At 46.6% G+C, this 20,506-nt stretch overlaps 1 protein-coding gene across 1 annotated transcript; it reads right to left on the reverse strand.

The window, feature by feature from the left end:
* Positions 1–10,022: 10,022 nt before the first annotated feature.
* Positions 10,023–14,900, reverse strand: GRIFIN (galectin-related inter-fiber protein). The gene is made up of 4 exons (XM_059716774.1): positions 14,889–14,900; positions 12,808–12,971; positions 12,558–12,720; positions 10,023–10,874 (listed from the first exon to the last, which is right to left on the reverse strand). The coding sequence occupies exons 1-4, from the start codon at positions 14,898–14,900 to the stop codon at positions 10,710–10,712; spliced, it is 504 nt and encodes a 167-aa protein (XP_059572757.1). The 3' UTR covers positions 10,023–10,709.
* Positions 14,901–20,506: the final 5,606 nt, after the last annotated feature.

Raw genomic sequence — 20,506 nt, forward strand, 5'->3', positions numbered from 1 at the left:
TGTTCAAGGAAACATTGTGGGATGGATGGATGGATGGATGGATGGATGGATGGATGGATGGATGGGGACAATGGGTCGTGCGGTGGGAGAAAAGAATTAAAATCACTCTTGTGGGGTTTTCATCTCGTCTTCACCTGGGCAGCGGGAGAGGTTATGAGTCTGTCCTGATTTTGAGATACTGTTTTCACTGCTGGCCGCTGTTTGTCAGTGACATGCTAATGCCCTTGAAGTCAGCAAGGCTGGGGGGACAGGAGGAGGGGGGGGAAGCTTCAGCTATTTTCATGAATTTATGGGAAAGGGAAGGCAAACATTTCCACCTGGCCTGTCAGGAATTGAATGAAAAATGATAAATGGATCCACGAATCAATGGGGAAAATATGGTGTGAGTACATTTGCTGTGGACATGCAACAATCTGTTTCCCTGCAGAGTCATATACATATATTTATAGCATATTAGACACAAACAAGTTTGACAGAGTAACCGGCATGTTGCCTAAAGCACTGGATACAGATTACGCTGCCTTGTGGGATGCACGGATGCTCCTAGGGATACCTGAAGTCTGCACATCTTCTCCAAAGGTAAATCACTCTGCTACTAATGAGTAGCAAACTGGTGCAATAGAGCTAGCTAGCTGAAATGTATGTGCACGCAGGAACGCATGTCAGTACACACTGTGCTAACACAGCAGTGGTACTTAGGCATGCAGTCCTAGGGAGTCTTAAAAACACCAGGTGGACAACAACACAAAAAGAGTGCCAGGGCCCTTCAAGAGATACTGAGGTCATGAAATATGCATACATATATATATATATGCATACAAATATACATACATGCCTCTATGCATGTACATACATTGCAAATGCCCAAGCAAATGAATGTAAGCTATAATATTCCCCCATGGATTTCCAGTTGCAACCCACATGGGTTACTGCCAAGAATCCTGAAAAATCTGAAGTTTAAATATCAGACCAGAGGTTTATGAAGACAAGTGCTCTGATGTAATTAAGGGGCTGGCAGTGACCTTACTTTTATGTCCATTGGCACAAAACAGAAATGCCTAGTCATCTCTAAACTATGGCATAGGACCATAAGCTACTGTAGAGAGCAGGTAAACAGAAATATATAATAATGAAAGCAGAACACGGGTACTGGTCGTAACAAGTGCAAAGTCGCTGAATAACTCCAGGTTTGGATTGCAGCCAGGAGGAAGTTTGCTAGAGTATCCCAGCAAAGATAAGATGGTGACTACCTGATTCTTGTCTCTCACCAGTTTCCCCTCAGTGCAGCTGCTTCTTAATTACATGGGCACCAGTAATAAACTGGATTTGCAGGATACAGAAATCCATTCTCCACCTGTGCACTTCATGACACTGATCCCACAACTGCCTGCATCAGAAGTAAACACACTGAAGCCAGTGGACTTATCATTATGTAAAACTGGTGTGGGAGGAGGGTGAGCCCGCATGGGGCTTTGCTTGGCATTTCAGAAGGCTTCAAAGTAGCTCTGTGTGCACCGCATTCGTAATACCTATGCTCAAGCCTGCATTGCTTTCTTTGCACTTGCTGCACCAGGGAGTTTTGGGGTCAGCATAATCAGTATTGCTTCCTCAGTGCCAGCTCTGCCAGCTCTGCCCAGTGCCAGCTCTGCCCTGGCACCACCGTGTTGGCATGATCCAGGGCACCGTGTTAAATTATATAGTTGTGGGGCTGGAATGTGACGTGCTCCAGCAACGCTGGAGCCCATGAGAAATTAGAGAAACTGTGAAGTTAGTCTGATTTGTGCTGGTAGCCAGGTGTGGGAGAGCTGAAGATGGAGTGACTGGCTTGGTCCTGTGCCCCGTTACCCCATGGAGGTGACAACACCCCTGTAATTCAACTTTTCTCCTTTGTGTAGGAGGATGACAATTCTTCCCATCATGGGTTCAGATCTCAGAACATGCTATTCCCACATCGCTGCTTCCCTAGGGCATTTCCATATTACTCTATACAGTCCATGCTAGTTTACCAGTATGCACACAGGCATAATTTGCCCAATACCATATCAATGGCATCTATTTAAAAAGTATTTCTCTTTTGCTAGTGCTTTATTCATTCCACATTGTGACATTTAGTATAACTCATGACATGTTCCACCTACAGCTGGTTGCTTTTGAAGCATGTGAGCAGACAGTGTTGCTGCTGAATTTCTGTTTCTTCGTCCCAGGTTTGCCTCTGGCTTACCCGGGGATTTTGAACAGTTCATTGGTTTCTCTATTAGGATGCTGCTTGCCTGCATCATAGTGGGTTAATTACGCCTGGTCTCATACCAACTTGCACTGGGTTAGTAAAATTGGGGCAAGCTCCCTGATGGGATGCGTTTTCATTTGGTTGAGAAATGATCGAGTGTAAACGAGTAAGGAATTAATCTAAAGATTGTGGATGAAATCCTAATCCTGTTAAAACCAGTGACAAAATTCCCATTGACTTCAGTGCAAAGTGCTTTGAGAACTGCCCCTGGAAGGAGCTGTTGAGATAAGTGCTACGTACTATTATTAGCATTTCCTTTTACCATCATGGTGTGACCCATGTCTTCTGTTAAACACCACAGGAGTCACACGGAGTTGTGTGCGTGCATGTCTGTGTGTGTGTGAGAGAGATTCAGTATCTTATCAGGAGAAAGTGAATAGTTTAGGTTTAAATGATGTCATTCTCCAAAGTTACATCGACAGGGAAAATCCTCTGGTATCTCAGTTCCTTACCGGAGAAAAACCCTCTAATGCAAAGCAAAGCAATTAAGAACAAATCTGAAGCACCATCATTTTCGAACTCACTGAACAAGGGTTTGTTGCTCCCTCTGCTGGCTGATCTAACACCCACCATTTCCAGAGCTCTTCCATCCTCACAGACGGAAGAATATTTGTGGCCTGACTCCGTATCCTCACCAATATAGATCAGAAACAAATTCACGCTGTCAATGGACTGCCATCAATAACAGCTCTAGCTTGAGATCAGAAATGGACCCTATCTGTAGCCTTGAAAGATAATGCTGCAAAGTATTCACTAATTATTCACCTTTGAATAATTACAAGCATCAGAGAATAAACCATTTACAGTGTTTCAAGCATTGTTTGATTATTTCAAATGGAGGATAGGTATGTTCTGTGGCTCTGACTGGACACACGTTGAGGTCTATTGTCATAAACATACACCAACCAAATTCTTTACATGCCATCCTTGTTTTCTCAGCATCTCATGGACTCTGCTGGACAGAAATGCCGCGGCTGGAATAAAAAGGTCACTCGGTGCAGAAGAGTTTTTAATCTAAAGTTCATGGATTTAAAACCAAAAAAGTCCACAGCATTTTGACAGTACTGTGATTGAAAGATTGATTCTCAGAAATGCTCTACTGTTGGACTGAGGAGGGACTAATGTGAATAAGCAATTGGTGGTGTGTCAGAGAAGTACTGGACCAAATGCATCCCTGGAGAGATTCTGTTGAAATGAATGGATTCACACCAGGGTGAATTTAACTCAATCTTATTAAAAGAAGACTTAGTGGATAGAAACTGCAAAGATGTATTAACCTTGCAAGTAGTTTTCAATAGAAATCAATGGTATGTCTCTACCGTGTAGCAAAAATATCCAGGAAAGGTTTTCCAGTGATACCAGAACTGTGTAGTATATCTCATTAAAACCATCCCAACCAAACCAGTGCTATTTTCAACGTGACTGGATTTTCCAGGGGAGAGGAGTGCATTTCTGACCACAGCAGACTTGGTCACGTTGGAAAGGACAAACAGGCAGCAAACAGGGTAGTTTCCTGCCCCTGCCTGTGTCCCTTTTGTTCATTCATGCATATGTGTGTCTATGATCTTTGAGAGGAAGGTGAGCCTGGTGCCTATGTGAAAAGCAAAGGGGTTGGCTTCAAGGGATGATGTGTCATGAGGGCTCGAGCATGTGTTTTACAAATATGATGCACGTGGAAGTACTTTGAAGTCTTCTGAAATGCCAACAAAGTCCCATGCTGGCTCAGTCTGCCTCAACTTCCTCCCACACCAGTTTTGCACAACGATAAGTCCGCTGGCTTACAACTTGCAGTGCCTGTTAACTTCCAGGATCATTATAGGAACTCTCTACCTTAAGCAAAATGTCCTAGCCACTCCCTTGGTATCAGTCCCTACAGTCATCCAGTTTCAGTAGAAATACAGAAGAATGGATCTGCACCTGGACCTCCTCTCTCCTACATTGAAAGCAGACTCAGGTTTGCCGAGGGTTGGTTTGCTTTTCTTTCACTTTTCCTCATTCTGAGTAGCATTTTCATGCTCTGGAAAACTCAGCTTCCTTCCTCACATAGAGATGTTTAGCACCTGTCCAAAGAAGAAGCCCAAATAGACAGAACTTAGCTGCTCACAGAAATCTGGTGATGCGATTGTCTTCTCTTCCACCTTGGGATAATGCTCTGGACCTCAGGAGAAATACCTTAATTGACACATGTGAGTCTGGGAAGTCATAAGGAGCTATTCAGGATCATCCCAGCACTAAAGGAATATAAAAAATCTTTAGGTCCTGTAGCCTTGCAAAACTCTAGTAACTTCTTTCTGTTCTTTATACCAAGAAGCATGATCAGCTGACTACTAACTCAGGCAGTGACAAAGGGCTTTCAGTTTGATCAGCTGATCACCAGCTGGGTGCATTAATGACAAAGGCTTTAAATTGGCCAGTGTTGCTTGTCTGCTCCCAGCTGCATGTGCAGACAGAAGTAGACGGAAACAGAGAGGAAGGAAGGGCGGAGAGGAGAGATGCAGCGGACTCCAAATAGTTCCTTGTCAGCAAAAGGTTTCAAGCAGGAAAGAGAAGCTGAAGTACAAAGGGAGGGCATAAGTCCCTCTCTTGGGGGAGAGTTTATTCCAATCCCATTGTATCTACTTGGTGATGACGTAGTTGCAGTGGGCTGGGTAGTTTGGCTTGGCTGAAGCCACTGCACCACGGCTGTTTTTGTAGCAGTGGCTGGAGGTAAAAAATAAAACCTGTTGTGCCTTGTACAAAGTCAGGAAATCCTTTGGATTTCTGCTCTGTAGCTTGTCATAGGGAGACAGGTGTGGGATCTGAATGCCACAACCTGGGGAGAGGACATGGGTCTGAACATGCAGCCTCACCAGACCCACCCCTCGCCCCTCAAATCTGTACTGTGAGAGGTTAAAAATCCATATTTTTGTTCTTAGTGGTACAAGAAAAGTTCATGAATTTATAGCCTTTTCTCCTTGCTAAGGATGTATATAACCTGCAGTCATATAGTCTTTTGTCCAGGAAGACTAGAGACAATTTACCAGAAGAATAGCTAGTTATCACTCATCCACCACTGGCAGCCGCCTCTTGAGCTCAGCATTCAGCCAGCATGTGCTAGCAACACTGAACAATCTTTCTTTATTGGAAGAAGTGGAAAAACCACAGCAATTATAACTTGGAGCAAAGGCCAAGGTTAGAAGCAGAAATGACTGCATCTCGGCTTTATTCTTATTTCTCGCAGCCAAGGAGCACCTGCTGCAAAAAGTCTTGTAGGAATCTTTTTGGTTTGCTTTGTTTTTATCTCAGAATGGCATGTTAAAGGAGAAAAAGAAAATAACCAGGGACGTGCCTGGCACTTAAGTTTCCGATTAGGCTGGAATCTGAAATGAGGAAACCAGAAGAAATGACATTTTATAGCTCGGAGTAGGGAAAGAAAAGTGCACAGCGGCAGAAGACAAAACCCTTTAAACTGATTCACTGCTAATAAGCTTAGGCACTTATTCTAGATCCAGAGGCTATGGGGTATGCGAGACCAGGTCTGTTAATGGTGCGAGGCAGTATGAACAGGACCATCACCCAGCCCATTCAGTATTCAGTTTCCCAAGTCTATTAAACACTATCTGAGATGCTGGAATGAAGCTGAGACCCCCAAACCCGTAGGGTACCTGGCTCTGTGCAGGCAGCAGACAGATAGTTTGTTCTTGTGGGTCAGGCACTGACTGGGAGCTCTAGTTCAGGCTCTGGTGCTCCCCTTTTCTGTGACTTTGGCCCAGTCATTTCCCCCTCCCTGTGTTTCAGTTTCCTTGTCTTTGACCTCCCTCTAAAAGGTATTTTTGGACTCTCCGAGTGAGAAGTGACCAGTGTTTTTGCTTTTTCCTGGGCAGAGAGTTCATTCTAATCTTAATGGTCAGTCGGCTTGTGCTCTGGTAAAGCAAGCGATTACATTGCAGTGCTGCACATGATGTAGTGCTGCATCCAGTTACACTGGTGGGAGGGTTTTGAGCCAAACACCTGACCTATGTAATAGAGCCGGACCCTCTTAGCCTAACAAATGGCATTTCCCTAGTCACGGATGAGATGATATATATAACAATGCACCTGTCAGGTAGGGGGAGAAGCTCAGCTTCCAGCTCCAACCCTCTCTATTATATCCACCAGTTTCAGAAAATAATCTCTCCCCAACCTGCTTTTAATTTCCCCGACCAGAAAGGTTTCAGAGCCCGGTCTCTTCTTCCGCACGCGCAGCATCAATGCGGGGCACCTTCTCACGCAAGCTGGAACTAGACCGAGATGACCTGAGCTCCACATTGAAATGACTCAAATGCTTCAGGTTTGTTCCAGATTTTCATGCAAGTCTTTTTCCAACCCAACTAAAATCCAGAAGAAAAAAATGAATATACCCACATTCTAGTCAGTCTCCATTGATTCACTCGTTGCAAGTCATGCCAGGTTTCATGCCCACAGGCCAGTACCTGGCAACTGTGTTTGTCCCATTAGGAATGGTGAATTACCCGTCATTGCTCCCCACTTTCTCGTCTTCCTTGGAAGGAAGGTATATATTTCACCTCCATATTTCTTCTACTTGGAAGTAGCCAAAAATCCTGTGTATTTAGGGGAAATTAGGACCCCATGAGTTAAATCTGAAAATGAGCTTGGACTCTACCAGGCTCATGGATGAGTTCAGAAACAAACCTGTTGCTTATCAGCTCTGCTGTCCTGGGTGTCTGGTTTTGTGACAGTGGGGTGCCAGGTGGGGTCACAGGTGTTATAGGATTGGGATGGTTGTTCAGGCTGCACTTCAGAACCATAAACAGCTGGTGAAAGATCAGCAAGGGGATGGGACACTTGCAGCCGATCAGCTCCATCCTCACCCGCTGGCATCCCTGCAAGGGGAATGAAATGGGATGAAGGGGTGCTGTTCACTAAATAATGAATGATGGAGTCCCACTCTTCTCCACTCTTCCATCATTGCTCTCAGAGCTGTTCTGAGGAGACATGGGATTTGTTAGAAAGATCAAGGGCAAAGGGCTGTAGGACTCATTCTTCCTCCCAGTGATGTGAGGGCAAATGAAGGTGCTCCCCTGAGCTCGTCAGAGCAGTGATGTGTACATCTAGCACGGACAAGAGGAAGGGGTAAAAGGGCTTCTCTTTATCTGTTGCAAGAGGTAGCAACAAGACTTGGAGTCTTGGCCACTACAAGTCATTCACCATCCTCCTTAATGAGGCAGAGTGAGAGTCAGGGGTTGGGATCTAGATTCCCTTTGGACTCCCCAGCAAGAAACTCCAGATTTACCTGGGCCAGTTCCATGTGAGAATACGTGTTGAAGGAGCGGACTCCATCCGCCTGGAATAACAGGATCAGCTCTGTCAGGCAGGGAGAGGCATCCCTCAGCGTGGGAATAATGGAGTCTGTCAGACGCAGAGAGAAGCAGGTCTCCTCCAGCCTGTAAATCTCTCTCTCTCGCTGCTCCAGCTTATGAATTAAGCATCTCTTTTGGGTTTGCTCCTCTTTTATGTAAGTTAGTGAAGGCAGCAGCTTCTGCTTTTTAACCAGAGCTGCACCTTACCCTACCAAGGAAGCTTAAGGAAAATCAGCCTCTCCCTCCATCCTTGCCATAGGGCACTTTCAATTTCCTGTGAAAACATGAAAGATAAAGGTATAATGGGCAGTGGTGCACTGTGTCCAGGATGCGCTGTGGCTGTTAGCGGCTCCACATCAGGATTTCTTTCTTCAAGCATGATATGCTAGAGGTAGCAACCTGAAAGCACCTTTCATTGCCAGGACAGCAAGTGTTGGTGGAAGATGAAGTGGTTAAAATCACTAATGCAACAGCATCTCCACTCATGTGTCAGGAAAAGCTGGGCTCTGCTTCCCTACGCAGATGTCACAGGAGTGAAAGCAGCCTGCTCGCTCTTGGGCAAGCAGAGGGGAATGGGTTCAGGCACCGAAGCAGCATCTCCAGCTGCTGGCTGATATTGTGTGGTAGGTCTTTTTTTTTTTATTTGTACTTGAAACCTGTTTGTCCCGTTGGTCTGAGCTCATTTGTGCTGTGCACTGGAGACCCTAGGATCATGGATTATTTACATAGCGGTGCACTGTGGGTGGATTTCACTGCCATATAAGTGCAAAATATTATTGTTGCAAAACCCTCCATGGCTTTTTGCCTGTGCAGATAATCAGCATCCATGAAATCCCCAACAGGGACTAATGAAAAGAGCAGTTTCTTCCAAGTATAGCTCAGTGTTACTAGAGATGTGGCGCAGAAATGTGAAGGGGCCTGATTCTGCTGACATTTACATTTGCTCTACAGCTGTAATGACTGTTTCCGTAACAAACTCAGTGGAGTTAGCTCCTTATTTAGTCCAGCATAAGCTGTATATCAGAATCAGGCAGCAAGTGCCATTCTTGTCCCGGGAGTGACTGATTTACTCCAGGGCAGAGGGAAGTCCAAACCCAAATGAACACAAGGAGTGAAAGAGCATCTCACATCAGAAAAGGAGGGTGCTCCAGTTCGGGTTGGGCCTTTCTCAGTGGTGAATGAACAAGGAAACTAAGTTCTTTTGTCCCCAAATAAATCACCCAGCACTTATAACCAGCACGGTGGCCACTTGCAAAACATATTTCTTATTCTTCTCATGGGAACACATCCATTCTGGGCTATCTTATGTTTTCAGCACAGTTCTCTTATGATCTCATCACATGAGATCCTAATGTCTTCTAGTTATTGCCCTTTATGGTCTGGAAATACCATAAGCTTTTAATAGACTTGTAAATGTAGACTTTGCAGTCTTCTGTATTGTGATCGGCTAAATAGACTCCCCTTCCTCATCAGTCAGTGCGACTATAAATGGGGGAGAAAGCTGAGAGTGACCTCAGCCTAACAAACCTTGAAGCTTGGTGAAGGAGTGCAAAACTGGCCTTTTTTGGCATCAGTAATAATTCCCGTGACTCCATCCATTGACGGAGGAGATACAGGAGGTATCTCAATACAGAGTAAATCCTTCTTGATGGAAATAATTTGTCCTCTTTCCCCATTCTTGCCATCTGGAACTCGGTCCATGGAGTACCTACGATACAGGAGGGGATGAGCTGTCTCGTGAGCAAGCTCCTGTTCGTATCTCACACGGGTAACGCTGCTCTTGTTCCATTGCGTGCGAGCTCTGAAAGCAGCTTTCCTCCTCCAGGACTGCAGTCTGGGACCATGCATGTATTTCGGCATGGAGAAATATGTGATTTGTTTCAAAGAGGAAAGGGGAAGGGGAAAGACAATCATTAAAAAGAAAATGGGGGACAAAGGAATGTGTGTTTCTTCACTGGCTTGAGAAGCTGGGAAGCGCGGGGAGAGAAAGAGAGAGAGATTGCCTGATACAAACATCAGAAATGTGGTGCCTTGTTTCTCCTTAATTCCTAGGATGTGATGCTACCAAAATGCTTTGGTATAGACTCCAGTAGTGTCTCCAGTGTTTTCTGGAGGGTTAATCAAGGTTTATTGCTTTTTAAAAACCCCTTCCTCTTTATGATTCACCAAATCGCTCCTCTGTAGTTGCATGATGATTTATATTCCTTCGGCTTGACCCAGGGCCTCCCTGGGACATCATTCCTTGAAGCCAATAGGCCTTAGTTTCCTAGCACAGAATACAAGTGACTCCCCCTGAAGTCAAGGAAAGTTGCTTGCATCCCGCAGCTGGAAAATCATGGGAAAGAATCATTCATTTGACCTGACCAACTGGAGGAGCTGCAGAGATGGCATTTCTCTTGGGATGTGGGTATGGATCACACTGTAAGAAGTGGGAGCAAGGAGCATACTCTGTTACAGCTGTCAAGATAATCTCCTTTTGAGACAGGAAGCCGACAGAGTTGAGAGCCACCTGCCCAGCACTCACTCATCTAATTTTATTGGCAATCATGATGACATCATACCAAGCTCACAGGCCATTTCTGCATGTATCGTCTTCATCTATTAGGAAAATCAACATATTCCTTCTGAGAAATAGAGCTAATTCATACCTTGTCCCAATAGGGCAGGGATAGTCACCAGGATCAATTTTGAATTGTTTTTACCATCAGTCAGACTTGTATGGGTGGGAACTCTCTCCCAGGCTGTTAGGTGGGATTCCAGACAGCACCACTATTAATTACGACAAGCAAAGATGAAATAAGTTGAATTCCAGCTTCTCATCCTAGAGCACATCGCGTCAGAAGGACTTGTGTAATCTGAACTGCCTGGAGTTAACTAACTGGCTCTGAACTGCCTCTGTATTGCTATAATGCAGTGCATCATGAGATTGCATTAACTTCTAATTCTGTGCCAAAGTATTCTTCAGCAGCGTGCATCCTCCTGGTGAGGGCAGATGATGGGGGGAAGAGGAAGGGGAGAGGCTATCTAGTAGAGCAGGGCACTTAATGGTGAGCAGATAGGTGAGTCTGTCCTAGCTTCGGTCTCTAATAAAGGGCTCGTTTGGTGATTTCCACTGCAGAAATTGTTATGTCATTGAGAATCTGCAGCTTGGTGATAGATGAGAGCTGTTTCTGCCGATGCTTGAACTGGAGGATCTTGTTTTCATCAATGAAAACGTGGAAGTAGTCTTGGTCAGAGTAGATTTCAATCTGTAAGAGAGGTGGTTAGCCATGTTAGTCTGAAATCAGCTCATGCTTTGTTGAACCAGTTCATCTCTGAGGTACAACCCTGCCCTACCTTCAATATGTAAGAGAGACTGAGAGTCAGCTTCACCAGGTGTATGGACTTCTACCATCATGGGAGTGTGGCTTTGCCAAATACGAGTTAGCAGTTCTTTCATGCTATCGTTATGATGAAGTTGGGTGGCTCCCAGAGAGTGAGCAGTTAACCTGTGATCTATCACAAACCCCTCCAGAACTGATGGACATGCTGATTCTTATCCATTCCAGCTAAATGCGGGAACAGTTAGATGACCTGTTGTTTAGTGAGAATGGAAAAAATGGACTAGGCTGAAAGCAAATACAAGGGTGGGATGTTAATAGGTAGAGCTGTCTATGTCCATGTGTCAGAAGCAAGCAAGAAGCAGTTCATGAGCTAGGAGACAAGAAACACTAGCAGTCTGATCCCAGGAGAAAACTGAGACAGAGGTTTTTTGGGCAGAGGGTCAGCTGGAATGGCAGGCTAGGGACTGTGAGAAAAAGGAAATTCTTCCTATTGTTTGATTCTACCGTGCTGAGAGAAACAGGATTGCATCAAAGAAATACATGATCCTGCTATCAATTTATCTTCCTGCTAGAAACAAGGCCCCAGTTATTGGCAAACTGATGTGGCCAAGAGAAGCAACATTAATTTCCTCTCTCCTTATACATCCTGACATTTCTGGTACCCATAATTCAACTATAGGCTCCATTAACTTTGTATTCTGTTCCTATTCATCTTTTCTAAAAACATATGTAGCTGGACAGTCAGCAAATGGAGTGGAAAGGATCTTGCTACGACAAAATAGGTCAAAAGGTAATTTCTGCAGCAGTCTAATGCTTCCCTGCAGTACTATATCAACACAAGTAACCTTGATGATGAGGCCTAGGATTTGAACCCACGGCCTTCTGGGCTAGGTATATAAAAGCATCATTCACTCAGCTCTGGTTTAATGGAATCTACTGCCAGGGCCGAATTCCACGTCAGCTGCACAGTGCATTTAAACTGGACAGTAGCAATCTATGAGGGATACGCTTGCATTAACCTGGGATCTTGGAGTGTGCAAAACCCATGCAGCTTGCACTGATCGTTTCAGTGGCCTCGGGCTTCAATCAGCTGAGCAGTAAATGCAGGCGACTTTTGCGCAAGGCTCCGCAAGCACCATAGTGGTAATTGCAGGTGTATGTCTGTGAAGGAAGCTTTGCCTAACATCTGCCTATTGAGTGACTTTCTTACTACTCATGCACCCCCCGATGTACCCCTTCACTCCTACATCACTCCTGCTTTGTGCAGTCCTCATGTGCCACATCAGCGCAAGTTGCACCGCTTTGCAGCTACCACCTGTTTTACGCTCCTTATTTATCTGACATGGAGCTTAGGCCATGATGGGGCCCAGAGGCATACCTGGGAGTTTTATCTCTTCATTCCAGACAGCATTGGGCTAAATACAGCCCCTCATGCTGAAGCAGCCAAATTTCAGGAAACGAGGTTGGCTGATTTACTCCAAATTAAATCAGTGTCAAGGACAGCAGAGCTGGGTGAGGGGAAAGGACTGAGTGACCAGTCTTAAATACAATCACACGGTCTGCCTAGCACATTGTGTCTGCAGTGGACCCATGGGCTGGTCTTACTACCTGGAATGGCTCTTTTGCTGCTAGGGGGAAGGTATCCGTCACTTCTTCCTTCCCCCAGTGGCTGGCTAGGAAGGAGTTGCAGAAGATCTTGGAGTCGGCAAAGCGGGGATTCAAGTGGAAAGCGATACGGTCCCCAGGATCACAGAGGAAATTAATTTCAAACCTAAATGATGGGAGAAATAAACAGCTCAGGCATCTGGGTCCCTGGGTATGCTATGGTGCTCTTAGAAGCACAGCCATGGGCCCTTACATGCTGGTGCTGGAGGTTGTTTCACCTTTCACTGTCACACTCCAGCCTGGACAGATCCCCTCTGGGTAAGATGCCTCAAACTGTGAATAAAGAGAAAGGGGGTGAAATAGCAATAAAGGCTCGTGCCTCTCCCCTGTCCAGTCTCTGCCCTCTTCCCATTCTCTCTGTACTCCCTCCACGTCCTCATTACCAGTTCACATCTCAGCTCCTCTCTCTTGTCCTCCCCTCTTTGTCTTTTCCCTTATCTCCTCCCCTCTTTCTCTTTCCCCTGCCTCTTTCTCACTCCATATGATAGATATCATTAAGAAAAAAAACCTCAGGTACATGGCAGGGCAGCAAGGTTGCACCTCTGGGACTAACTGGCTCAGAGAGGCACACGCTTTCTCAGAGGTGGCATCCTGCTTCATGCGATGCTGTGAAAGTCGGTTCTTAGACTCGGCCTCAATCATCATTGCTCTCTCGGGTTTTCCTTTTCTGTCCCATCCAGCCCCACTCCCTCAGCCTCACCTTTTGAGGCAACAAATCTTACTTCATCCATTGTAGAGCTAAGAAATCTCTGCTCTGGAACAATTCACAGAGAAACCCCAGAGCTTTTGCTTGCAATTCTTGCCTAAACTTATATTCGGTAAGAGCCCTAACCTAAGGCATCCTTCTCTGTCCTCAGCTCCAGAAATGCAAACTCTTAAGAGACTTGAGGATGAAACTTTGAGCTGGCTTGAAGAATGGTTCAAAGGGCAGAGACACCTGAGGGGTATCCACAAGTGAATGCAGTGTAGGTATCTAGATGTGGGGTGAGCTTTCCTCCCTGTTATATCATCTTTGGAGTGCATATAAACCAAAAGCAAGTGAGTTCCTCTCTGAATATTCGATTTGTGTTTTTAGTAAATAATCCTTTTTAGTAAGACATGCCTGGAATCTCTCTCCAATTTTCTTACACTCCAAATCCCTGCTCTCCTTTAATAGCAATCAGGACTAAGATGATATCTTGTATTAGACCAACAAGATTTTTGCAAAAAAAATTTCTTGCAAAAAAAAAAGAATTATTGCAAAAAATTTGTTGGTTTAATACTAGATATCATCTCCACTATGAGTCCTGATTGCTTTTTCCTCTAGACCAATATGGCTACAACCTGGATACCCTTCTCTAATGGTGACATTTCCATTCCCACCCAGCCTTGTCTCACTCTTTGATTGTCACGCTCCTTGTTTCTGTTCCCCTTCCCCAGAATCCTTCTCCCTATCACTGGGGGATGTCACTGCAGCTTTGGCAGGCTCTGGGGCTCTGCTCCATTCACAGCTCTCACCCTCCTGTCCCTCCGCTCCGTCACTGGGATTCATTTCCGCAGCATCCTTGGGATCCTCCTAGCTCACGTGCCTTTCCAGGATGCAGTCACCTCAAAATCAATTCACCATTAATCTTCAGCCCCCTGCTTTGCTGTTTCTAGAGATGTCGCTCGCTTAAACCCTCTTCAGTCAGCAGGAGGCACACACACATGCACACATTGACTTATGCTACTCATTACCTCCTTCAAAACACTGGTCAGAAAAGCTGATTGTAAAGTTCAAAGTGGTTGGAAGTCTGTTGCCGGCCTGTTGGACCGCAGCCGGAAAATCACGACAACATATACAGAAACCCTCCATCCCCCCCTGCCATCCCTCCATCCCCAGAGTCCTCGCAGTAATAACTCCCTCTCTGCAACCGGCTGTCCCAGGAGACGTTCTTTTAACATTCAAAAGAACGACATTGGCTAAACGCTGGGCCAGATCCTGGTCTCTGCTTCATGCTCTAATTCTGAAATAACTGCAGTGAAGGCAGTGGTGGTGCTCTGGACCAGCAGCGGTGCAACCGAGGCAAGAATCTGGCCCTCAAAGCCCTAAAATGTCACCCGAGTTGATTAGGATGGACCGACTGCCTGATGGTCAAACAGGCGGGCAGCTGCTTACATGTACCTCTAGGTCTCTGGCTTCCTTCTGGCTGTTGACCCCACTGCAAAGCTGCTGCCGTATTTGCTGAAGTTACCCGAATCCCTGCCGCGGCTCATCAGGCCAAGTTATACCAGGGGCTAGTCCCTCTCCCTTACCCGCAGTGCCATCCCGCTTGCCTGTCCTTCCACTGTCAGGTTCACAGGGCTGGGGGGACAGCCCCGAAGGCCTGATATAAAGGCTGGCTGTCAGGAGGCCACGTGGGTGGGGGGATTAGCAGAGACACAAGAGCGAGTGCTCCTTTCCCGTCAGCCCGCTCCCCCTATGTGGGGGAGAAGAGGCAGAAAATCCCATGCCCTGCCCCGTGGATTCAGACTGTTCATTCACTCCGCACTAATCCAGCCCTCGTGTTTCCCCGACAATAGGCACAGCAGTGTAGTCATCCTGATGGAGTCATCACACGGCAGCGCTGCCAGAGTAGAGGGCTCAGATTGTAACCCTGGGAGCAGATTACTTGCTGGGTTTTGGTCCACCAGGCCTTGTGCCTCCCGATGTGGAGACAATTGGGAAGCTCAAACCTCTGGACGACTCTTCCACAGGTAACGACTGGACTGCAGAAAACAGCGGGGAGCGGGAGAAATCACCCGGGGTGTATCGCACTGGCGGTGAGGACACAGCTCCTGGGGGAGAGTGATAGTTAAAGCGAATATTCCCCTTTTCAGGTCACGGGGGGAGTTCGGACCCCTTGCCTGTCTGTCTCCCGGCTCTGCGCTGTGTCAGCCAGAGGGTGATGATTTCTGCCTGACCGGGAAGAATTTTTCCCATTTGTTTTTCCTGAATTCCTCTCTGGCTGGCATCCTGGCTCTGAATCAGCTGATTCCCACCCTGTCCCCGCTGCTTTTCTTCCACGTGCTTCCGCTGGGCAGCTCCTGACAAAGCCCGAATTGTCAGCAGCGCTCAGGCTCTTACTCCGCCGGCGTCAGCACATTCCACCCACTCCATCGCTCCCCCTCTCTGCTCGATACAATAAGTCTCCCCAGGGGCTTTTCGGATGTTTCCCACAGCCATGGATCGGCTTGGGGGGATACCCCCATGCCTGCTGCCTCTTCACCCTCTCTCCCCTAGCAAATCTGCAATGGAGTTGCCTGCTTGATGTGCTCCAGAGGAAGGCTCGGCAGTGGGGGGATGCCTCCGTGCTGTGCAGGGGCAGGACCGCTGCTGGGACCGGACCCTCTCTGTGTCTCTAATGCATCTGCAGGTCTCTGCCTTTAATGCAGCCGGGTGGTCACATCTGAGTCTGAGGCAATAGCTCTGTGGGAAGTGAGAGCTGCTGCTGCTCCTTTCAGCATGCCTGTTAGCTCTGGAGCCTAATGAGAGACATGGCAATGCTGAGTTTTGCCAGGGACATTGCTGGCATACTGTGGGGAGGGCAGGACAAGGGGGGGTTGTCATGTGATTGCTATTTCTTGGGTAAAAAATGAGGAAATAAACTTCAGCAGCAGCAGCAGCAGCAGCATGACCCAGGATTTTAGGCTGCCCAGGCCCCTACCCCAAATACAGTGAGAAACAAAATGCAATTTCCCTCGGTACCAGGTGGGCCCCCTGTGCCAGACGCACCTTGTTGGTGTTTGGGGGTGGTGGGTGGATGGTGGCAGCCTCCTAGGCCAGTTGGGGGTTGATGTTAGGGTTTTACCTGGACTAGGATTCCCTTCATCATGGAGGGCTTCCCTCTCCAAGGGGCATCCTGAATTAGGAACTGGCAGAGCAGGTAACAGGTTTCCTATACCACCTGGAGTTTTAGCTGCTTCTGACCCCCCTGTGCCAACTGGAGCTGCAACATGACAGCCACAGGGCTTCTTGAAGCCAGCGGGAAAGTTCCCACCTATGGTGGAGGGTCTTCCATGGGCATTCCCCATGCCAGTTTACTCCTTCCCCACATCCTTGCGGAGGAAGCTTTTGTGCCACCCACTTAAAGACTGAGGCTCACAGCCAGTCTGCAAGTTATGGTGAGCGACTTCTGTGCATTTCTCTTCCTTCACAGTGCAAGCGTATTAAAAACACATGCTACATTTCACCCCTGAGCATTTGATAGCCTGGGATAATCCAGGAGTGGTTCTGCAAAAACCCACTGCTTGAGGCTCGGGCCTCCTAGCGTGTAAGCCTCCGTGCTGATGCTGGTTCGTGCATTTGTTTTTCTTCTGGAAGATGAGTGTAAAGAGAGCTTATATCCCAGGCTCGGATGCCTTGAACAGATCATTAAAAGCACAGTCCAGGAGAGACATAACCCAGCAGCTTCTCTGTGTGCTAAAGAAGCCAAACACAAGACTGAGATTTGCCGCCTTTACCTACTGCAAATTCTGCTTCTCCCAATTAAAAATCCACCCATCCCATCCAAACTTCTCCTGGGTAGTAATCGCTGAACTCAACACATGCAGGCAGGAAGAATGAGAAGAACTAACAAGTTTTATTGTGGAGCAGTAACTGAGCCTCTGCAGGACTCGCTCTGGGACTAATTAGGTACTCCCTCTGAGGGACTATCTCCAAATGTCCAACTTCCTCAGGCTTCTGTTAGGGAGCATCTCTAAACTATAACTTTTATCACTACCTCCAGGTCCTTACATCCTGAGTCTCCCTAGTAGAGAGACTGTATCACAGGCCATACAGGGTCGTGAATTCAAACTGTTTCAAGCCAAGTCAGGCAGGAGGAAATTCCAACGTTCAGGCCCATCGCAGAATGCCCCCTGCTACCAAATTGGTCTTTTTCCCCAGAAGCCCAAGCTTCCCCCCCCAGGAACCCTATTGCAAAATGCATTGCAGGAAAGAGAAATGGTGTCCAGGAGAGGAGAGCAAAGCCATTACAGTCAATTGAGAATCTATTCAGCTGCCAATGTAGGTTCCAGGCCATTAGCGTTACTTGACACCTAACCAGCAGGCCCCTTTCCTTTTTTATATTAGCTTCAGTGTCCTAGTTGTTTTAGGGCACAGCCCCATGCAGAACATGTGGCAGTGAGAGGCAGGGGGAAGAGTCATACAGATGTCCTGAGATGGGGGAGACTGACATGGGAAATTTGAAAATAGCTCCATTATAATGAGCAGGCTTTTCCACAGCACTTGCCATTTCCCTGACTCTGCAAAGTTACTGAGTATTGTTGAAGACTTCCATTACATATAACTAGGCTTGGAAGGGACTGCAGAAGGCAGAGCAAGGGGTGGCAGGGGGTAAACAGCAAGAACAGGGAGGGAATATGGGAGGGATTATCAAGGGGCAAAGCTAAAGGAGTTGGAAATTAAGAGAGGAAAGGCTTAGGGTGAATATCAGGAAGGTGTCCAGGAGCGAGCTCTCTAGACTAAAGAATAATCTCTAAGGAAAATGATGGCAGGAATCCTACAGCCTGGGACTTGTAAACTTAAAATGGAAAAAAACACGGGATAACGTGCTGCAGGGAGCAGTTCTACCTTGGCACGGTGTGGGGGACTAGGTGCCGCAGCGAGTCCTTTCCATCCTAGCGATGAGTTACCTGCCTAGAATGAGATGGCTTTACAGACCTACTTCGCTGCCTAAAAGTCAGAGCAGAAGCATCTCCACATAAAAATACATACGCATATGTGAAAAGTCAGATGGTTTATTCAATAGCCCCCATTCTCCTTGTTCCAAGGCAACAGTGAGAAGTACAGCATCGGTAGCTGGAAACTAACTAGGGTGCTGCAGCACCCTGGGGTGTCTTGAGATCCTTTGAAGGGTGCTACAGAATGCCTAATACCAATGGTGTAAGGTGTGCAAATGTGATTCACAAAGTAAAGCCAGAGATTTCAAATCCATAGTGTTAAAACCATTCTGCCCTGTTGCGGGCTTCCTGGGTTCTTTGCACCAGAAAAATTGCTCTATTATTTTTCTGTAGTCAAACAAGTGAAAACGAAGAGCTGGCATTTTCCGAGTGGTGCCTTGAGTCTAAAAAGATTGAGAACCACTGCACTAAATGAAGAGGATTGAAGCGGTGCTATGTGTTCTGTGCTACAGATGGCAGCATCGGGCAATGTAATAGAGGCAGGAACCCAAGAGAGATTTGGGACAGCATAAGACTGTATACCAGCCGGGAAGACAAAGTCAGACCCCATTCCTTCCTTGAAGCCTGTGAGCTGGCCTGGTTCTCTCGACACTGTGTTGACTGAGCAAATGCTGGCAAGACAGGGCTGTTCACAACCATTCCCCTTTGGTTTCCAGAAAAGGAGCTATATTATACACCAGTTACAACACGGTGTGTGTCCTGATTGTCCACTGGGGCTCGCACAACGTTCCCTCAAGTCCCTAGCTCTCCTGTTAAGCCCAACAGGCAAAAAGCAAATGAGATCACTGGTCTCCAGCAATTTGGCAGGGCCTGTTTTAGGATAATGGAAAGATCTAAGAGGGAAACTTATCTCTGTTTTTGTACACATGGAGATATCCATGCCTGTCACATCTACGCTGGCAGGAGCCTTGGGGAGCTACACTTTGCTACACAAAACCCAGGTTGTTGCAAACTTTTATTTTCAAAAGTCCAGTGTTTGACAAATCCTTGCATAGATAACAGACAAAATGCCTGTCCAGAAAGGATCCAATTGCTTTGTTCTGAAACGTTGCACAGCACCCAGGAGCTCCTGCCACAGACCCTGGCCTTATCAGCACTGGCATTTTTCACTTAACTTCCTATTGTTGCACTTGACGTAGCACGAGAAGGCCAACAGTGGTTGGGAGCCTCTGAGACCTTCACCCATCTATCCTCATTCTGATCAGGGTTAAATGTAGTTAAAATGGGGGGGAAGGAGGATGGCTTAAGCTAGTGCTCCCATCCATGTTGCACATGGAAATCTCATTGGTAGTTGGAACAGCTGGGAATGTGAAGTGGAAAGTACCAGTGTAGACACATCTACAGGGAGCTGCATCCTAAATACTCTGATAAGGGACTAGGGATTCTGGGTACCCAGCTTGACCTTAAAGTGGCCATCACTTTCTGAAACTTGGTCGCTGGCAGGTGCTATCATTTCAGAGGCAGAAAAGGCTTCTCCAACTCTAAACAGAAAAGGTGCTGTGACCTGGCCCCTTCGAACAAAGCAAACACAATTCACTTCACCCATAGGAAGCCTAAACAGAGACCAGTTTTACAGGTGCACCTTTGTTTGCCTACCTGTATTCTCCCTTCTGTGTAATTATGCAGGATTTGTCCTAGCTACTGTTTGTTTAGCAGTTAGGGAGGAGGAGAGCAAATATGTTTAAAAGCTTAGATGATGGAGACATGAGGATATCAGGCAGGTGTCTTCTGATGTCTTAAAGTTTCCTGCACTGCTTCCAAGGACACCGAGTGTGCATCACATCAGGGCAAACTATGTGGAGCGTGGGATAAATAAATAGCTGCTAAACAGGCTGATCTCCTTGGTACAAGGATACACAGTACCACTTTGGGGATTAGCAATCACTCATTTACAACCTTGCTTTTTTCAAGTATCTTAGTTTTTCAACAGCGGAGAGAGAATTTTTTGGGATAGGGGTTCTTGAGCTCTTTGCTGCAGCTATTAATAATTCATGGGATGCAGTTGATCTCACTCACTGCTGCTTCCTGACTCAATGCTGAAAACACTTAAAGAGAAGATAGCACTTTTTTGGCAGGAATTTTTTACTGAGATGCCCAGTAAGGTGGATCTTAAGGAGCTGAACTTGGTACTGTCATCCACAAAATACACACAAATAGTATCTTCTTCATAAAACACTTGACCAGTTGGTTCCCACACTGTTAGTTGTGTA

This window comes from Alligator mississippiensis, chromosome 13 (assembly GCF_030867095.1).
Source record: "Alligator mississippiensis isolate rAllMis1 chromosome 13, rAllMis1, whole genome shotgun sequence".
NCBI classification, from domain to species: domain Eukaryota; kingdom Metazoa; phylum Chordata; order Crocodylia; family Alligatoridae; genus Alligator; species Alligator mississippiensis.

What these genes read in the sequence shown, in the direction of transcription:
- GRIFIN (XM_059716774.1), bottom strand. An exon ending in ACAACCTCCAGCACCAGCAT is followed by an intron (nt 12,721 to 12,807) that starts GTAAGGGCCCAT and finishes CCCATCATTTAG; the next exon opens with GTTTGAAATTAATTTCCTCT. An exon ending in CAGCAAAAGAGCCATTCCAG is followed by an intron (nt 10,875 to 12,557) that starts GTAGTAAGACCA and finishes CCTCTCTTACAG; the next exon opens with ATTGAAATCTACTCTGACCA.